The 15,566-nt window shown below is 51.8% G+C and overlaps 1 protein-coding gene and 1 long non-coding RNA gene across 3 annotated transcripts; one reads left to right on the plus strand and one right to left on the minus strand.

Annotated features, from left to right (window-relative positions):
• The first annotated feature begins 2,787 nt into the window (after positions 1-2,787).
• On the plus strand, positions 2,788-15,385 carry PCIF1 (phosphorylated CTD interacting factor 1). 2 transcript variants are annotated; one of them, XM_090286495.1, is made up of 17 exons: positions 2,788-3,252; positions 4,977-5,148; positions 6,549-6,691; positions 6,782-6,906; positions 8,914-9,051; positions 9,257-9,387; positions 9,526-9,680; positions 10,353-10,500; positions 10,588-10,671; positions 10,910-11,009; positions 12,071-12,233; positions 13,108-13,280; positions 13,425-13,511; positions 13,592-13,776; positions 14,471-14,564; positions 14,658-14,833; positions 14,972-15,104. In XM_090286495.1, the coding sequence occupies exons 3-17, from the start codon at positions 6,568-6,570 to the stop codon at positions 15,024-15,026; spliced, it is 1,938 nt and encodes a 645-aa protein (XP_090142621.1). In that variant the 5' UTR covers positions 2,788-3,252; positions 4,977-5,148; positions 6,549-6,567; the 3' UTR covers positions 15,027-15,104. The 2 variants fall into 2 exon arrangements, with proteins under 2 accessions (XP_090142621.1, XP_090142620.1); XM_090286494.1 differs by having other exon boundaries at positions 2,793-3,252; positions 14,920-15,385.
• LOC150003652 (uncharacterized) lies at positions 13,327-15,289 on the minus strand. The gene is made up of 3 exons (XR_016512791.1): positions 14,741-15,289; positions 14,459-14,579; positions 13,327-13,822 (listed from the first exon to the last, which is right to left on the minus strand). It is a non-coding gene; the product is annotated as an uncharacterized LOC150003652 (long non-coding RNA).
• Positions 15,386-15,566: the final 181 nt, after the last annotated feature.

Raw genomic sequence — 15,566 nt, forward strand, 5'->3', positions numbered from 1 at the left:
TTACGTTTCTGCTTTGTCCTGCATTGAGGCTGGATCCTCAGAAGTCCAGATAGCAGGCTCCCAGCCAGGTTACTGCTGGAGAAGCCTCGCTTGTCCTAACCATCTCTCCCTGCCAGCCCTGCTGCCCAGAGAGGCTTCTTAGTCCACAAAAGTCAACAGAGAGCTTAAAAGCCCCAGGATCTTTGCTCATCGCCAGAGTAGAGGACACTGGGCTGCTGGCAGGGACTTGGCCCCAGTGGGCAGCTTGTGCTTTTCTTGGCTTCCCAAAGGGCGCTGCCTTCATGTTTCCATCACAGAAACCAGAGTCTGAAATAGAAATGGGAATACCTGGAAAAGTCACCCAGACTTCAATCAGGGTGCTCTGCCCACAATCAACAAATACAGTGTTTAGAGTGTCAGGCACAGCGCTGAGCATAGGGCCACCGGGGAGAACAGTGCTGGCCCTGCACTTAAGCAGTCATGGCCTAGTGGATGAAGTGAATAGACACTGAGCACAGGCCTACATGGATATACAGAAGAGGGGACCTGACCTAGCCTGGGGGGAGGTGAACTCAGGGAAGGCTGCCTGGTAGAGGTGACATTTAAGCTAAGACTTGAAGCTGAATTAGGCAAAGAGGGAAGAGTGAGAGTAAATAGCATATGCAAAGGCCCAAGGTCAAGAGACAACCTGGTACACTTAGGGAGTTCAAGATGGCTGGGACTGAATGGAGAGAGTTTGAAGCTCTAGGCTGTGAATAAGATGAATATATGTCGAATGCTTGGCACAGCCCATTGCAAATGCTCTGCCATGGTACCCTTCATTGTAATTAGGGTCTTGTGAACCAAGTTAAGGATTTCGGACTTTATCCTGCAGTTAATGGTAAGACATTCAAGGGTTTTCAGTCCAGGGTGGCTTGATCAGCTTTGCAATACTAGACTTAAAGAGAGCCCTGTGACTGCAGGGTGCATTATACACCCGGAGAGAAGCAAGGTGGGAGGACCAGACCAGTTTGGAGACTACTATAGTAATTCAGAAAAGACGTGTGGGGTAGAGGCCCTCAAATACCTCCCAACCACAGGGTAGATACACGTTGGAAAACAGAACATAGCAATGGAAATGAAGTAGAGCTACATGCAACAACATGGATAGGCCTTGTAAGTGCAATGTTATGCAAAAGAAAACAGAAAAACACGACTATAATTCCATTTATATCACGTTCAAGAAAGAGGCAAAACAAAACTGTAGTGTTTAGGGATGTATCCTGAGGTGGTAAAACTATAAAAAGCAAGGAAGTGATTATCACAGAAGTAGTGGCAAGAATGATTACCCCACTGGGGAATTCTGCTTGACAATACCATGAGTTCAGTGTTTTATTCAGGTGTTCACTTTGCGATACATTGTTTCACATTCCTGTTTTTTGCACAGTTGTGTGTATGCTGTTCTTAACAAAAAGTTTAAAAATAATGGGGCTTGCTCTAAGGTAGTGGAAACAAGGATGGAGAGGTTAATTTCAACTGTACGTGAAAAGTGAGGAGATGAAGGTTTGAACCCAGTCTGATGAGAAACCTAGTTTTTAAAAATTGATTCAAGAAAGAAAGGAGGATGGGGGGGGGAGACATCACTTTGTTATTCCTCTTCTGTATTTATTGGTTGTTTCTCATATGTGCCGACGGTGGATGGAACATGCAAATTTGGCGTACAGAGATGACGGTCTAACCAACTGAGCTAGCTGGCCAGGGTGAAACCTAGTTATTCTTAAAATTGAGCCCTGATTGGTGTGGCTCAGTGGATCCAGCGCCGGTCTGTGAACCAAAGGGTGACTCACTGATTCCCAGTCAGGGCACACGCCTGGATTGCAGGCCAGGTCCCCAGTTGGGGGCGCACTAGAGACAACCACACATTGACGGTTCTCTCCCTTTTCCCTACCTTCCCCTCTCTAAAAACAAAATCGAGAACCCTAGTTCTTACTATTCATACTACTGCCTCCAATTTTGACACTCCCAGCCCCACCAAGCTCCATGTGGGTGGGTTACCTGCAGCCTCTGGTCCACACGGGAAGCTCAAGTGGAAGAACAGATGGCAATTTTGTCTTCCTCTCAAGCTATCCCTGGCAAGTGGGCTCACTTGCGAGGCCAGAGGAAAGTGGAGTTAAGTGTCTCCGGGCCGCTACCACAGAATCTTGCACGGAGCCGGGAACGGAGAACCTAGCAACTGCCAGTCTGCTGGACTCACTTTTGTAGTTCGTTTGAGGTTTCAGAGGATTTGCACTGCAACTAGTGTCCAGAGATGTCAATGTTGGAAAACCCCTCAGATGTATTTAGTTTACAACTTCCCAACTTTTGCCCAAAGCCATCTCTTTTTTCCTTAAAGTACATGTTTTTATTTATTGTTGTTCTATTAGTTGTCCTAATTTCCCCCCGCTGCTCCTCACTGCCCCCTCCTGCCACTCCCAGTCAACTCCCACACTGTTGTCCATATCCATGGGTCATTTATACTAGTTCCTTGATTCAAGTGTAATGTTTATATTTAAAATTAGCCAGGTGGACGCGACAAAGCCATCTTTATTATGTTTCCCACAGCTGTTCTTCTAATCAAGAGCACTAGCAACCTGTGCAGCCTCATTACGGTAAAAGATTAGATTTGCATGCAGCCTCAATACAGGAAATGGCTGTGAAAAACCCTGGACTGTCCCAGAGAGGGCAAGCGACCAGCTGAAAGCGATAGAGATGCGCCGGGGCTGCGACCCGGATCTACGCTCCGTTCACAGCTACGTCATCAGGACTCCGCCCTCTGGTCGGCATCCGAGTGATCCCCTGCAGGTTACAAACCCTCCCCGCGCCCCCTGGCGCGCACACTCAATCCGACCCTGACTGCGCACCGCCCACCCGGGTCCCTCGGCCCCAGCAGGTGTGCAGGCACGGGAAACTGAGGCAGGGTGTGTTCGCGAGTTCGTTCCCTACTCAGTTCACACCTCGGGGCCCACAAAGCTTCCTGCCCCTCCTCAGTCCTGCGTGGAAGAACAGGAAAGATGAAACGAAGGGGAGGGGGTCGAAAGCTAACAGGATCTGAAGACCCGGCCCGTTCGCCACACTCAAGATGGCGGCCGGCAGCGGCGAGGTCCCTCAGAGGCGGTACCAGCGCATGCGTAGTGCGGAGTCCCGGCCCGGGACACAAGATGGCGGGAGCGGCGCTGGGGAGGGCGAGGCGGAGGCGGCAAAACGGGCGGCCGAGCAGAACGTGTAGCCGCACCCCCTCGAGTCCGCTTCGGGCAGGTAAGAACCCCAGGAAGCCATGGTCCCGCCGCGAGCCGTGCCAGGATCCGGGAGTCCGAAGCTGGGCGGTGGTGGCCTCCTCGACGCTTTCCACTCGGGGCCACCACTTGCTTAGTTTCTGCCGCCGCCGCCATCTTAGGCCTGCGGGTGGGCGGCCGGGCCGGTAGCCTGGGTGAAGGAGGTGGGCCCGGAGAGCGCGGGCGGAGCGGCCTCTAGAGCCCCTCCGCTGCTGCCGCCGCCACTGCCTTTGTGTCGGGCTCCGACTCTGAGTCGCTTCAGCCCGGGGGCGGGAGCGCGCGGCGGGGCGGGGGGCGGAGTCCGGGAGAAGGGCCGGCGCGCGCGCGCCAAACAGTCCGCCCCCGCTGGGGTGGGGGAGAGGGGAAGGTGAGCGCGCGCTGGGGGTCGCCCCGCCTTCGCGTGTCCCCCGCACCTGCGCACTTTGCAAGTTCTTTGACTCCGCCCTACTGGGCTGGAGGGTTCTGATTGGTATATTAGTGTGATGATCCCGCCCCATCATTCTCCAATCCCGGAATCTGACAGTCTGCATTCTGGTGGGTTCCTTTGGTTGCGCAGATAAGAGTTTTTTATGCATAAACTGCCTGGCTGTCAAATTTCGGTGTGCCGGGGGCCAGCGAGCTACAGGATAAATAAAAACGTCATTTTAATCAGCAGTTATCTATTACCGAGAGTATACAATACGCTAGACTCTACGTATATAGGCGGTAAAGGTTGGGTGCAGTTTATTAATCGGAAAGTGTCAGAACCTAGGTCTGTGCAAACCCAGCTGGTACTTTGGTCAACGACCTGTTGTATCCAAATCAGCTGGGAAATTAACAAATATTTTAACTTTAAAATATTGATAAAGATTTGAAATGGTATAAAGTGAAAGGTTGGTCATCGCATCTCTCAATCCCATTCCTGAGGTTCATTTGAAAAATAGAAATTCTTGTGTACTTACCCCTCCCCATTTCTGACTCCCAAGATGGGGAATGAGGGACAGGAATCTGATGGTTTTTTTTTTTAACAAGCCCCTTGATGGTTCTGAAGCAAAGCTGGTTTTGGAAACCCTGCAGTGTCCCCTTTTGGCCTCATTAAGCTGTGCTGCTATGCCTGCTCTGCTTAGTGAATTTTCCTGGTGCATCAATATCACAAAGTACTTCTTGGGGAAAACGAGTTTCAATAAAGATGAACATGCTGTGTTACATAATGCATTTGCATGTGTGTGTGTGAGTTTTCTTTTTTTTTAAAAAGACCTCATTCAAAGAAGTGTGTTTTTCTCCCAACTGTGGGTGGCTTGGGACTTGCCCCCAATTGGTGATATGTATGGTGGTTTACTTTTCCCTTATCTTAGGGATACTTTGGTTGGCAGGATGAGCTACACAGTTTGCAGGGGTCCCGAGTGTAAAATGAAAATGTGGGCACCTTATTAAAAATTTATTAAAGATTTCAAGACAGTGACTGCAGAACATTAAATTAGGCTCAAGGCCCTTCTGAGCATGGAGCTCTCTGTGGAGCTCTGTGTGACTTCAGGCTGCAAGTCCACGAGGGTGAACCTGTTGGTTGGAAACCTTGAGAAGTTCCATTTTCATCCCCAGAATCCCCAGCTCTCCCACATTGTGTCCTGCAGGCTTCCAGTTTGCTCTGTGTCATTGCCCCCCTTGCTGTTGTCCCTGCTCTGCAACATTTCACAGGTCTGTGACTCTTTTCTTCTATTTGCTCTGCAGTTGCTGATGCACGGAGTTCCCTGGGCCCCCGCTCACTCCACTGCTGACCAGCCCACCTGCCTGTGCTGAGCCTTTTTGGAGGCCTCCCTCCTTCCTCTGTGGGACCCTGTGCTGTGGGGTCCATCGGCCAGAGAAGAAAACCCTCTCATGCTAGCATTGCAGACCCCAGAGGGTGAGAAAAAGGGGGACCTCGTTCAGCCTTGAGACCCGTGGGCTCAGCCCTAAGGCACCAGGAATCCCTCTTCCTCAGAGAACCGAGGCAGCTGCAGCTTTTTCTCCCCTTGGTCAGTGGCCCCAAACCTTTTTTGTTGTCAGGCCCCTTTTTGTTGTATGTATGTCCTCTTGCTCCCTGCATTTTCATCCGCTGAAGTGTACTGATGAAGAAACCATTCACCTTTTCCTTTCCAAATTAACAACAATGTTTACGACTGGGTGTACAATAAAATCAATGTCCCAATGATTCCTCTGATGTTGTCAACAGCCAATCAGAGCTTCTGAGCAGCATGAGATAATCAATATGACCACAATGAGTTGATAAAATTTCAGCAGGCAAAAATAACTGATGTTTAAATGTGCCTTTGTGGCCTTTTGGGGGGTAAATGTTTGATTTCTTTTGGGTATTGTGACATATTGGGAACACTTTTAGGATCACCAGTCTGGTCGCAGTTGGCCAACTAGGAGGCTTAACAGGTTGGGAACGACTTTGTCCATTGAGACTCGTGCTGGGTGTGTTTTGGGTGGGGATAGTAGGTAATACACATCTGAAGGAGCTGATCCCCTTCCCAGTATTGAAATAAAATTTCATCTTGGGATTATGAAGGACTGAATTAGATATTCCTTCTCAGTGCCACTAGTTCTTTTAGCAACAGGTTGCTTCCTGCCCTGTAGTGTGCAATGAGGTGTCCAGTTAGATGCCATGTCCCTCCCCAGCTGTGCTATCGCCAGTGAGATTTTACTGGACGGGAGCAGGGAAGAGGAGTTACAATTCCTTCTTGTGGGAATAGCTTCTCAAGAGCAGACCCTGTTCTGCCTTGTTTGTCACCGGTGCTTTGTAAATGTGTACAGAATAAATAGAGCTCCTGTTGGGTCCAAGTACCCTGCCAAGCACTCTGGAGAGCGCTACACTGGACCCAGTTCCTAGTCCTGGGAGTTCTGACATTCTAATGGGGAGAAAAACGCAGTTGATAGACCACAGACTTTCTGAGTGCTATAATGTAGATGTTCATGGCCCTGAGGAGGGGTTCTGACCACCTTGCTTGGTTGGGGAGGGGAGAGTCAAGGAAGGCTTCCTGGAGGGTGGGAACCTAGTGGCAAGCCAGGCAGAGAATTGGGGAAAGAGCATTTCAGGCAGGAGGAACAACAGGAGTGCGCCCATTTTACAGTTGAGAGAACTGCAACCTAGATTCCAGGGCACCTTCAGTGGTATCGTGCTGGCCCTCCAGGACAGGTTGCGACTGATTTCTCCACATCTGCAGGTGGTCACTGGAGACCTCTGGGTTGTAGATGGTGGGTGAGGGTAGAGCTGACCTCCATGCCCTGCTGGCCCTGACACCCTTTGGTCCTCTGTGGCAGGTCCGGTGTGGGTGCTGAGATGGCCAATGAGAATCACGGCAGCCCCCGGGAGGAAGCGTCCTTGCTGAGTCACTCCCCGGGCACCTCCAATCAGAGCCAGCCCTGTTCTCCAAAGCCCATCCGCCTGGTGCAGGACCTCCCAGGTACTGGCAAGGGGCAATGGCAGGGTGGCAGGGTCCAAAGGGTGCCCAGGGACATCCCTGATCCAAGCTGGGTTCCATGCTTGTTTGCAGAGGAGCTGGTGCACGCGGGCTGGGAGAAGTGCTGGAGCAGGAGGGAGAACCGTCCCTACTACTTCAACAGATTCACCAATCAGTCCCTGTGGGAGATGCCTGTGCTGGGCCAGCATGATGTGATTGTAAGTGCCAGCCTCAGGCACCTGGGTCTTCCCCACGTGTACACTGAACAGCTATTATGTGCCTAGTTCTGCGGGTACCGTAACAGCAAGACAGACACAGTCCCTGCCCTCAAGGAACCTAGACTCACAGGGAAACTGGCATGTAAACAGATGATTAAAAGTGTGTGATAATGAACTTGTACTGCATGTTGGGTACTGTGGTTGGAGGCAGGGTGAAGAAGAGAGACATGGTCCTGCCCTTGCACTCTCAGGGCAGCCATCTACTGGAGGGGCAGTGCCAATAGGGTTACAATGTGGCACTTGAGTGAAGGATGGGGTTAGAGTACATCAGGGATCCTGACCGGGGGTTGGGGTCTCTGTGAGCTTCTGTGAATTAATTAGTGATTAAGATAAGAAGGTTGGCTAAGGGTAGGTGGTAAGGGGAGGACAAGTACATTCTAGGAATTCCAATGTCAGTGTGGTAGGGGAGATGTGGGCTCTCTGGTGGGAGCGTGGGCTTCTGGATCCCTGTCACTTGGGGCAGACTTTCTTGCAACAGTCAAGCCAGTTGGCACCCCCATTTTGCAGATGAAGACACTGAAGCTCAGAGAGGGGAAATGACTGGCCCAAGGCCTCACAGCCAGTAAGAAGCAGAGCAGAGCCCTACTGCCCATCAGCACATTTATACTCTTGGTGTCACCAAAGGTGACCCATTCACAGGAACTTGCTTTTTAAAAAACAAGCATTTCTTGAGTTTTTCCTTCATTCCTTACTTTCATTCTGGTTCTTAAGGAAAAGAAACTAACATGTATTGAGTGCTGACCTCATACCAGATGTCATGTTAAGCTGGTCATGTTCATTGACTTGTATAATCATCACTGCAGTGGCGAGGTATCAGGGCCATTTTAAAGGTGAAGGAATTAGGAAGGGAAGTAACCCCAAGGTCACACAGTTGCAAGTATTGGGTTGACCAAAAAGTCCGTTCGTTTAGTTTTTTTCATGAAAGAAATATTTTTCATTCTCACCGATAACTTTGATTTGGATATTTTGAGTATATTGGCTATCTCCAGCTTCTAGTGGGTAGAGGTCAGGGGTGCTGCTAAACATTTTCCAGTGCAAAAATTATTTGATCAAAATGTCAATACAGTATTCCCTCACTTATCGCAGGTATTATGTTCTAGACCCCCCCCGCGATAGGTGAAAATCCACCAAGTAGGAACCTTACATTTATTTTAGTATTTATATATATTTTAAGGCTTTATAAACCCTTTCCACACACTTATAAACTGTTCCCACTCCCATATTAACCTTTCCCACTCCCTTATTAACCTTTTCCACACTTTTATAAACACTACTTATGTTCTTAAACATATTCTACACTCTTAAACCTACGTAACTTTAACAACAAATGTATATAGTACCGCAAAAATCCCGCGATATAGCGAAAAATCCGCGATAAATAATTAAATATAATATTTTAAAAAATCCCATGATACAGTGAGGCCGCGATAAATGAGCTGCAATATAGAGAGGGACTACTGTACTACCAAGAAACTTTGCAAACCACTTTTGACACATTTGGTCACAGCACCTTCTCCATACACTTAACAAATATATTTTTGTGTTTCAGTTGCAGTTTTAGCTTTCTTGAAATAAGAAAACATAATATGCCAAAAATGTGTATTTTCTTCCATCTTCAGTATTAAAATGGCTGCACAAAAATTCACTGATTTTTTTTTTTAAATGCATGCTGTTTTGGCAGCTATCACAATACAATCTAACAGAATTGTTTTGACTGACATTCAAGACAACTAAGCACTACTAGAGCCCTCTTATGGAAAAAATGTTATGGACTTTTTGGCCAACCCAGTAGAATCAGGAGTGGGACCCAGTGTTCTTTCTGCATCCCAGCCCCCTCTGTTCTTCTCTGAGGAGTAGGAGCAGGGGGCAGGGGCATCAGGACTCTGCAGTACTGGCACTCCTAGGCTGCTGGCCCTGGTTGTAACTCTGCTGGTCTCCCTCCTCCAGTCGGACCCTTTGGGACTGAATGCGACCCCACTGCCCCAAGACTCAAGCTTGGTGGAAACCCCCCCAGCGAAGAACAAGCCACGGAAGCGGCAGCTCTCGGAAGAGCAGCCAAGTGGCAATGGTGTGAAGAAGCCCAAGGTGAGTATGGCTCCCTGGTAGGCATTCAAGAGGTTTCCCAGGTTCTCAGGCTCCCTGTAAGGGCTGGGCTCTGGCAGGTTTGTTGTGGGGAGGTGACGGGGTTGGGGGGTTGGGGAGAGCCCAGTGCACAGCTCCCCAAGTGCACACAGCACTGGAGCCATTGGCCAACTCTCCTAACTTGATGCCTTTGACTCTTTTGCTCCAGATCGAAATCCCTGTGACGCCCACAGGTCCATCGGTGCCCAGCTCCCCTAACGTCCCAGGAACCCCAACACTGAAGATTTGGGGGACGTCCCCTGAAGATAAACAGCAGGCAGCTCTCCTCCGACCCACTGAGTGAGTCCCTGCCGATTGGTTTGGGGGCATCCATCATTGGTGGCCAGCCTGCCTGGGACTGAGAGTGTGTGGTGGAGGGCAGGGTGCCCCCAGTCCCCGTTTCTCTGCCTCCCTCATTGCTCCGGTCCATGCCCCAAGGGTGTACTGGGATCTGGATATCCAGACCAACGCTGTCATCAAGCACCGGGGGCCTTCGGAGGTGCTGCCCCCACATCCCGAGGTGGAGCTGCTCCGCTCCCAGCTCATCCTGAAGCTGCGGCAGCACTACCGCGAGCTGTGCCAGCAGCGAGAGGGTAACTGTCTCCTGGGGGCTCGGCCTCCTTTGTTTTTATCCACCTTTAGCAGGAGTGAGGGAGGGTCTGCCAGCTGGGCCCAGCGGGTGAGCATGCGCCACAGAGGGGACAGGCCTTTTGCAGTCCCAGCTCCACTGAGCACTGGCTTTGTGACCTTGGGCTCATCACTAAGTCTCTCTGCACGTGGGTTTTGTCACCTGTAAGATAGGGACAACAACAGTGCCCACATAAAGGGTGACAAAACCAAACCAATTATTAACACTTTCAGAGTGCTTACTACTTGCCAGGCACTGTTTGAAGCCTTCTTGTGTGTCTGAAAAAGGGCATGAACAAAAAAGCACCTGCACCTCTCAGGCTTGCTGCCAGGGGCGGGTGGGGTAGAAAGTGCTCAAGAAACGGCAGCTTCAATTAATTAGTAAATAAACATGCTTGTCTTCGCCGAAATGTAGAAGCCCCCCTTCTTACCCTGTGTAACACTTATTAACATACTTCATAGAACTCGTCATTCTCAGAACGTACTTTGGGAAGTGTTGCCTAGAATGGAAGCTCCTGACAGCAGGAGCTGCCTTGTTTCCGGTCGCACCTCCAGTGCCCACGCGATGCCTCCCGTGTGCCGGCTGCTCGGAGTCTGCTGACGAAGGCCAGGCTGTCATCTGCTCTCCTGTTCTGCAGGCATTGATCCCCCTCGGGAATCCTTCAACCGCTGGATGCTGGAACGCAAGGTCGTGGACAAAGGCTCTGACCCCCTGTTGCCAAGCAACTGTGAACCAGTAGTGTCGCCATCCATGTTCCGTGAAATCATGAATGACATTCCTATCAGGTACAGTCCCACCGCTGAGGCTGACCCAGGGCACTTAGTTCCGGCTCTGTATAGGAGGGCTCTAACTCTGCCCACTCTTGAACCTAGGTTATCCCGGATCAAGTTTCGGGAGGAAGCCAAGCGCCTGCTTTTTAAATACGCAGAGGCCGCCAGGCGGCTCATCGAGTCCAGGTTTGGCTGTCTCTCCTGCCTCCAGGAGGGGTCGGTGATGGGGACGGGAAGGCCATAGGCCGTTGGCTCACTCACAGGGCTCTGTCATTGCTCTTGGTGGCAGAAATGAGGCTAAACTCCCAAAGGCAGAACAAAAGCTGCGATATTAGTCTAAGGGTTGATGCCTGGAAGTGGGGTGGGAGAAGGAGAGGGTGGAGCAGACACTTAACCTCTGCCCCCGCTGTGTGCCCCCTGTCAGGAGTGCTTCCCCTGACAGCAGGAAGGTGGTCAAGTGGAATGTGGAGGACACCTTCAGTTGGCTGCGGAAGGACCACTCAGCCTCCAAAGAGGACTACATGGTGAGTGGGCCTGAATAAGGTCAGTGGGAAGGCTCTAGCCACTTCCTCCCAGCAGCCCACTCTGCCTGTCCAGGCTGGGCAGGGCCCCACAGCAGCCTGTTCTTGTACAAAACAGCAGACTTTTTTGACACTCATCAGTCCCCAGACTCATGTAAGCAGAGATATTTGTCTAGGCTCCTGGCTTTCTCCCAAAGAACATCACCATTAAGGTTCTTCATGAAATCCTGTGCGTGGCCACACACCACGAGTAGCTGCCTTTTCAACTTAATGAACAGTCAACATCTCGAGTGATTTTTGGAAACAGATTGACAAACTGTCTTTTCTTGGGGAAGGGGTGTGTGTTCATATATTTAAGAGCTACCACAAGATTCAATTCAATTCCCTACTTTAATGTGTCCAAAACAATTCTTTTTTCTGGCCCAAACCCATCACTTCCGTAATTCTCCACCAGCACTAGCAATGGGCTTTCTTTTCAGGACCATTTTTCACAAGAGACAAGGTTTCCTACTTCACGATAGTAACTGTGTACTTGACACGTAGAGATTGACAAAGGTAGGTGTGTGCTCACTAGCCAGAGTGACTCATTTTCAGTCATCACTTTCACATGTGTGATTCAGCAAAATTACAAATGCCCACCTTATCCTTGCAAGTTACTAAGAGCTCAAATTTCAAATTTGCACCAACCAAGGAAGGACCCCATATTGTAATGATCTCTCTCCCCCTAGTAGACTGAAGTGCTTTATCAGTGGGGACAATGCCTGGTTGTCTGTTTCCCCAGCCAGGTATCATGGGATCTGGCACTATGTAGCCCTGGCATTTATTGGATACTTCCTGTATGCTAGGGCTTTTTAAGCCCTAAACAGGAATGATCACATTTAATATTCCAGCTGTCTTGTTAGGTAAGTATTTCAGGACCCTTAACAGCTGGTTATGATTCAGAGACAGAGGAATTTGTGCAAGTGACACAGCTAGTAAGCAGCAGAGCCTGTGAGAAGACGAGGACTGCTGCAGGCCAGCAGCCCTCGCCTGCCCGCCAGCCACTAGAGCCCAGTCTCCTCCAGGATCGCCTGGAGCACCTGCGGAAGCAGTGCGGCCCCCACGTCTCGGCTGCAGCCAAGGACTCCGTGGAGGGCATCTGCAGCAAGATCTACCACATCTCCCTGGAGTACGTCAAACGGATCCGAGAGAAGCACCTTGCCATCCTAAAGGAAAACAACATCGCAGGTAGGGGGCCAACTGGGATGCCATCAATTCTGTATCCTCGGCCCTGAGTGAAGGGCCAGGTGAGACCGTCTCAAGGCCACAGGCTGGTTTGGGGAGGACCATTCCTCCCAGCAGTGTCTGGGACTCAACTTGCTCTGTCCTTTGGCCACGGGTCTCAGCACTCCTCCAGGAAACGGGGGAAAGTGACGCAAGAAGGTGGGTGAGAGACAGGTAGGGGGTAGTAGTTAGTTGGACCTGCATTTAGATCTCTTTTAAAAATATTTTGTTTTCAGAGAAAGGGGAAAGGATGGAGAAAGAGGGAGAGAAATATCAATTTGTGGTTGCTTCTTGCATGCCCCCAACTGGGGGCCTGGCTCATAACCCAGGCGTGTGCCCTGAGTGGGAATCGAACTGGTGACCCTTTGGTTTGCAGGCCAGCACTCAATCCACTGAACCACACCAGCCAGGGTTAGAGCCATTCTCTTATAAGCCTCAGTTTGGTATTTGGCCAATAGGATCACATGAGGATTCAGTGGTAACTTAGTGTTTGGCCCCAAAGGATCCCTAAGTGAGATATTGTAACTATTATGAAGGTGATGCGGCTTTACTTCTGCATGACATCTGAGCCTGCTTGCCTGCCAGGCTCTGAGACATGGCACACTGGGGACCTGGGTCAGTACAGAGCACACTGACACAGGCCACCAGTTCTTGCCCCGACTAATCCCTGACTTCTCTCTCAGAGCTGCACACACTTCTCCATGGGATGGGATGTACCTCCTTTGGTTACTGGGACAAAGTGGGAAGCTCCTGGCACACAGTGGGCACTGAGGCTGTCTAGGGTGAGAACTGGCCAAGTGGGAGCAGGGTGGCCCCTCACTGCTGTCCCTGTCCACAGAGGAGGTGGAGGCCACAGAGGTGGAGCCCCGTCTGGTGTATTGCTACCCCGTACGGCTGGCTGTGTCTGCGCCCCCCATGCCCAGCGTGGAGATGCACATGGAGAATAATGTGGTTTGCATCCGGTATAAAGGAGAGATGGTCAAGGTCAGCCGCAACTACTTCAGTAAGCTGGTAAGAGCTAGGGGATGGGGGGGGGGGTGAGTCTTCAGAGGTGGGAGAAGCAAGAACTGGATCTTTATTGAGCCCGAGTCCTCAGCTGAAGGCCAGTGAGGAGGGAGGGGCCCGTGCTGAAGCCCACTGCTTTCTGTCCCACAGTGGCTCCTTTACCGCTACAGCTGCATTGATGATTCTGCCTTTGAGAGGTTCCTGCCCCGCGTCTGGTGTCTTCTCCGACGGTACCAGGTACAGGCCTGGGGCAGCAGGGGAGGGCTCCTCTGGAAGGGGAGGCTGAGCCCCACATGCTGACTGTGGCCACTCTGCAGATGATGTTTGGCGTGGGCCTCTACGAGGGGACAGGCCTGCAGGGATCGCTGCCAGTGCACATCTTCGAGGCCCTCCACCGACTCTTTGGTGTCACTTTTGAGTGCTTCGCCTCGCCCCTCAACTGCTACTTCCGCCAGTACTGCTCTGCCTTCCCCGACACAGATGGCTACTTTGGCTCCCGCGGGTGAGAGCCAGGGGCTGCTGGGCCTTTCCTGCCCAGGCCTGGGAAGCTGTCATCCAGAGCAGGAATCCCCACCTTGGCCAGCTGCTTTCTAAAGCTGTAGGGCTTTGGAGTTGGGCAGTCTCCAGCGCAATCTCTGCCTTCACCCCACCAGCTGTGTGACCTTGCACATATCCCTGAGCCTCTGGGAGCCTGCCACCACCCCACCCCCATCCAGCCTGTGGGTTTCTCAGTGAATTAGCCCATATTTGGAGTACTGGGAGTAAAGAGAAATGGTGGTACAGACCTCACAGACCTTATGGACTAACATGGGGATGGGGGAATAGTGGGGGCAGTGAACACGGACAGAAGATGATGTATCTCTAGTAGGAAGACAGGGCCAGGCCAGCGACAGGGAAAGCTCAGCAGCTAGGGGGTTCCTGGGAGTGGCTTGTTCTACGGTGGCAGCCAGGTAAGAGCTGGACTTGAACTCCAGCTCCTCCACTGATCAGCTTAGTGGGCTTGGGTCGTCAAACCTGAGCCTCTGTCCTCATCTATTCAATGGAGGTGGTCACATGTTGTCCCAGGGTGAATTAAGGGTGAATGCTGGCCTCTGGCCTGATCACGGCCATCTCTTTAACATGGCTGCTTAAGGGCAGGGGCAACACCTGTTTTTGGCTGAGGGACTGTAACTTAGAACACTCACCTCTGTCCCCAGGCCCTGCTTGGACTTCTCCCCGCTGAGTGGTTCCTTTGAGGCCAACCCTCCTTTCTGCGAGGAGCTCATGGATGCCATGGTCTCTCACTTTGAGGTGGGTATGCTGCTGCTGGGGTGGGGGGTGGCAAGCAAGATTGCCAGCCACCCAGAGCAGCCCCTGACATCCCTTCTCTGCCACCTCCCATAGAAACTGCTCGAGAGCTCCCCAGAGCCCCTGTCCTTTATCGTGTTCATCCCCGAGTGGCGGGAACCCCCAACACCAGCGCTCACCCGCATGGAGCAGAGTCGCTTCAAACGTCACCAACTGGTCCTGCCCGCCTTTGAGCATGAGTACCGCAGTGGGTCCCAGCACATCTGCAAGAAGTGGGTGCTCAGGGAGGGCAGGGGTGGGAGAGCTGGGCTAACTGGGTCAGCCGAGCCCTACCCTGAGCCACTGCCTCTGCCTGTAGGGAGGAAATGCACTACAAGGCCGTCCACAACACAGCCGTCCTCTTCCTGCAGAACGACCCTGGCTTTGCCAAGTGGGGGCCGACAGCCGAGCGGCTGCAGGAGCTGATCACCGCCTACCGGCAGTCAGGCCGCAGCCACGGCTCCAGCTCCTCCTCATCATCCTCCTCGGAGGCCAAGGACCGGGACTCAGGCCGAGAGCAGGGCCCTAGCCGAGAGCCTCACCCCACTTAACACAGCCTGTGGGGAGGAGGAGCCCCAGGGTGTGGTGTGGACTGCTGGGACTCGGGGCTCTTGGGCTGCCAATGACATAGGAAGATTACGGCTCTGCCAAGGCTCCCCCTCCCTGTCCCACCCCAACTTCCCACCTCAGACTCCCAAGTTCCCTGTAAATAGTTCCCACCCTCCCCCAACCTGTGCTACCTTGTTTCATTTGTAAAAGGAAATACAAAAATCCTCTCCCAAGAATGAGTGAGGATCTTGAGGGCAGAAAAGGCTGAGGAACCTGGGGCTGCTTCTGGGACTACACTTCTGTACACCCAGGCTCACCCCATGACCCCTGGGCCTTTACGCCCTATCCCAAGGCTCCAGTGTTTAACTTCTCGCCCTGCTGTCCCCACAGCTGGGACCCTGGTGGCCTCAGCCTGTG

The sequence above is a fragment of the Furipterus horrens genome, unplaced genomic scaffold (genome assembly GCF_987537825.1).
Source record: "Furipterus horrens unplaced genomic scaffold, mFurHor1.1.pri manual_scaffold_8, whole genome shotgun sequence".
In the NCBI taxonomy this organism is placed as follows: Eukaryota; Metazoa; Chordata; class Mammalia; order Chiroptera; family Furipteridae; genus Furipterus; species Furipterus horrens.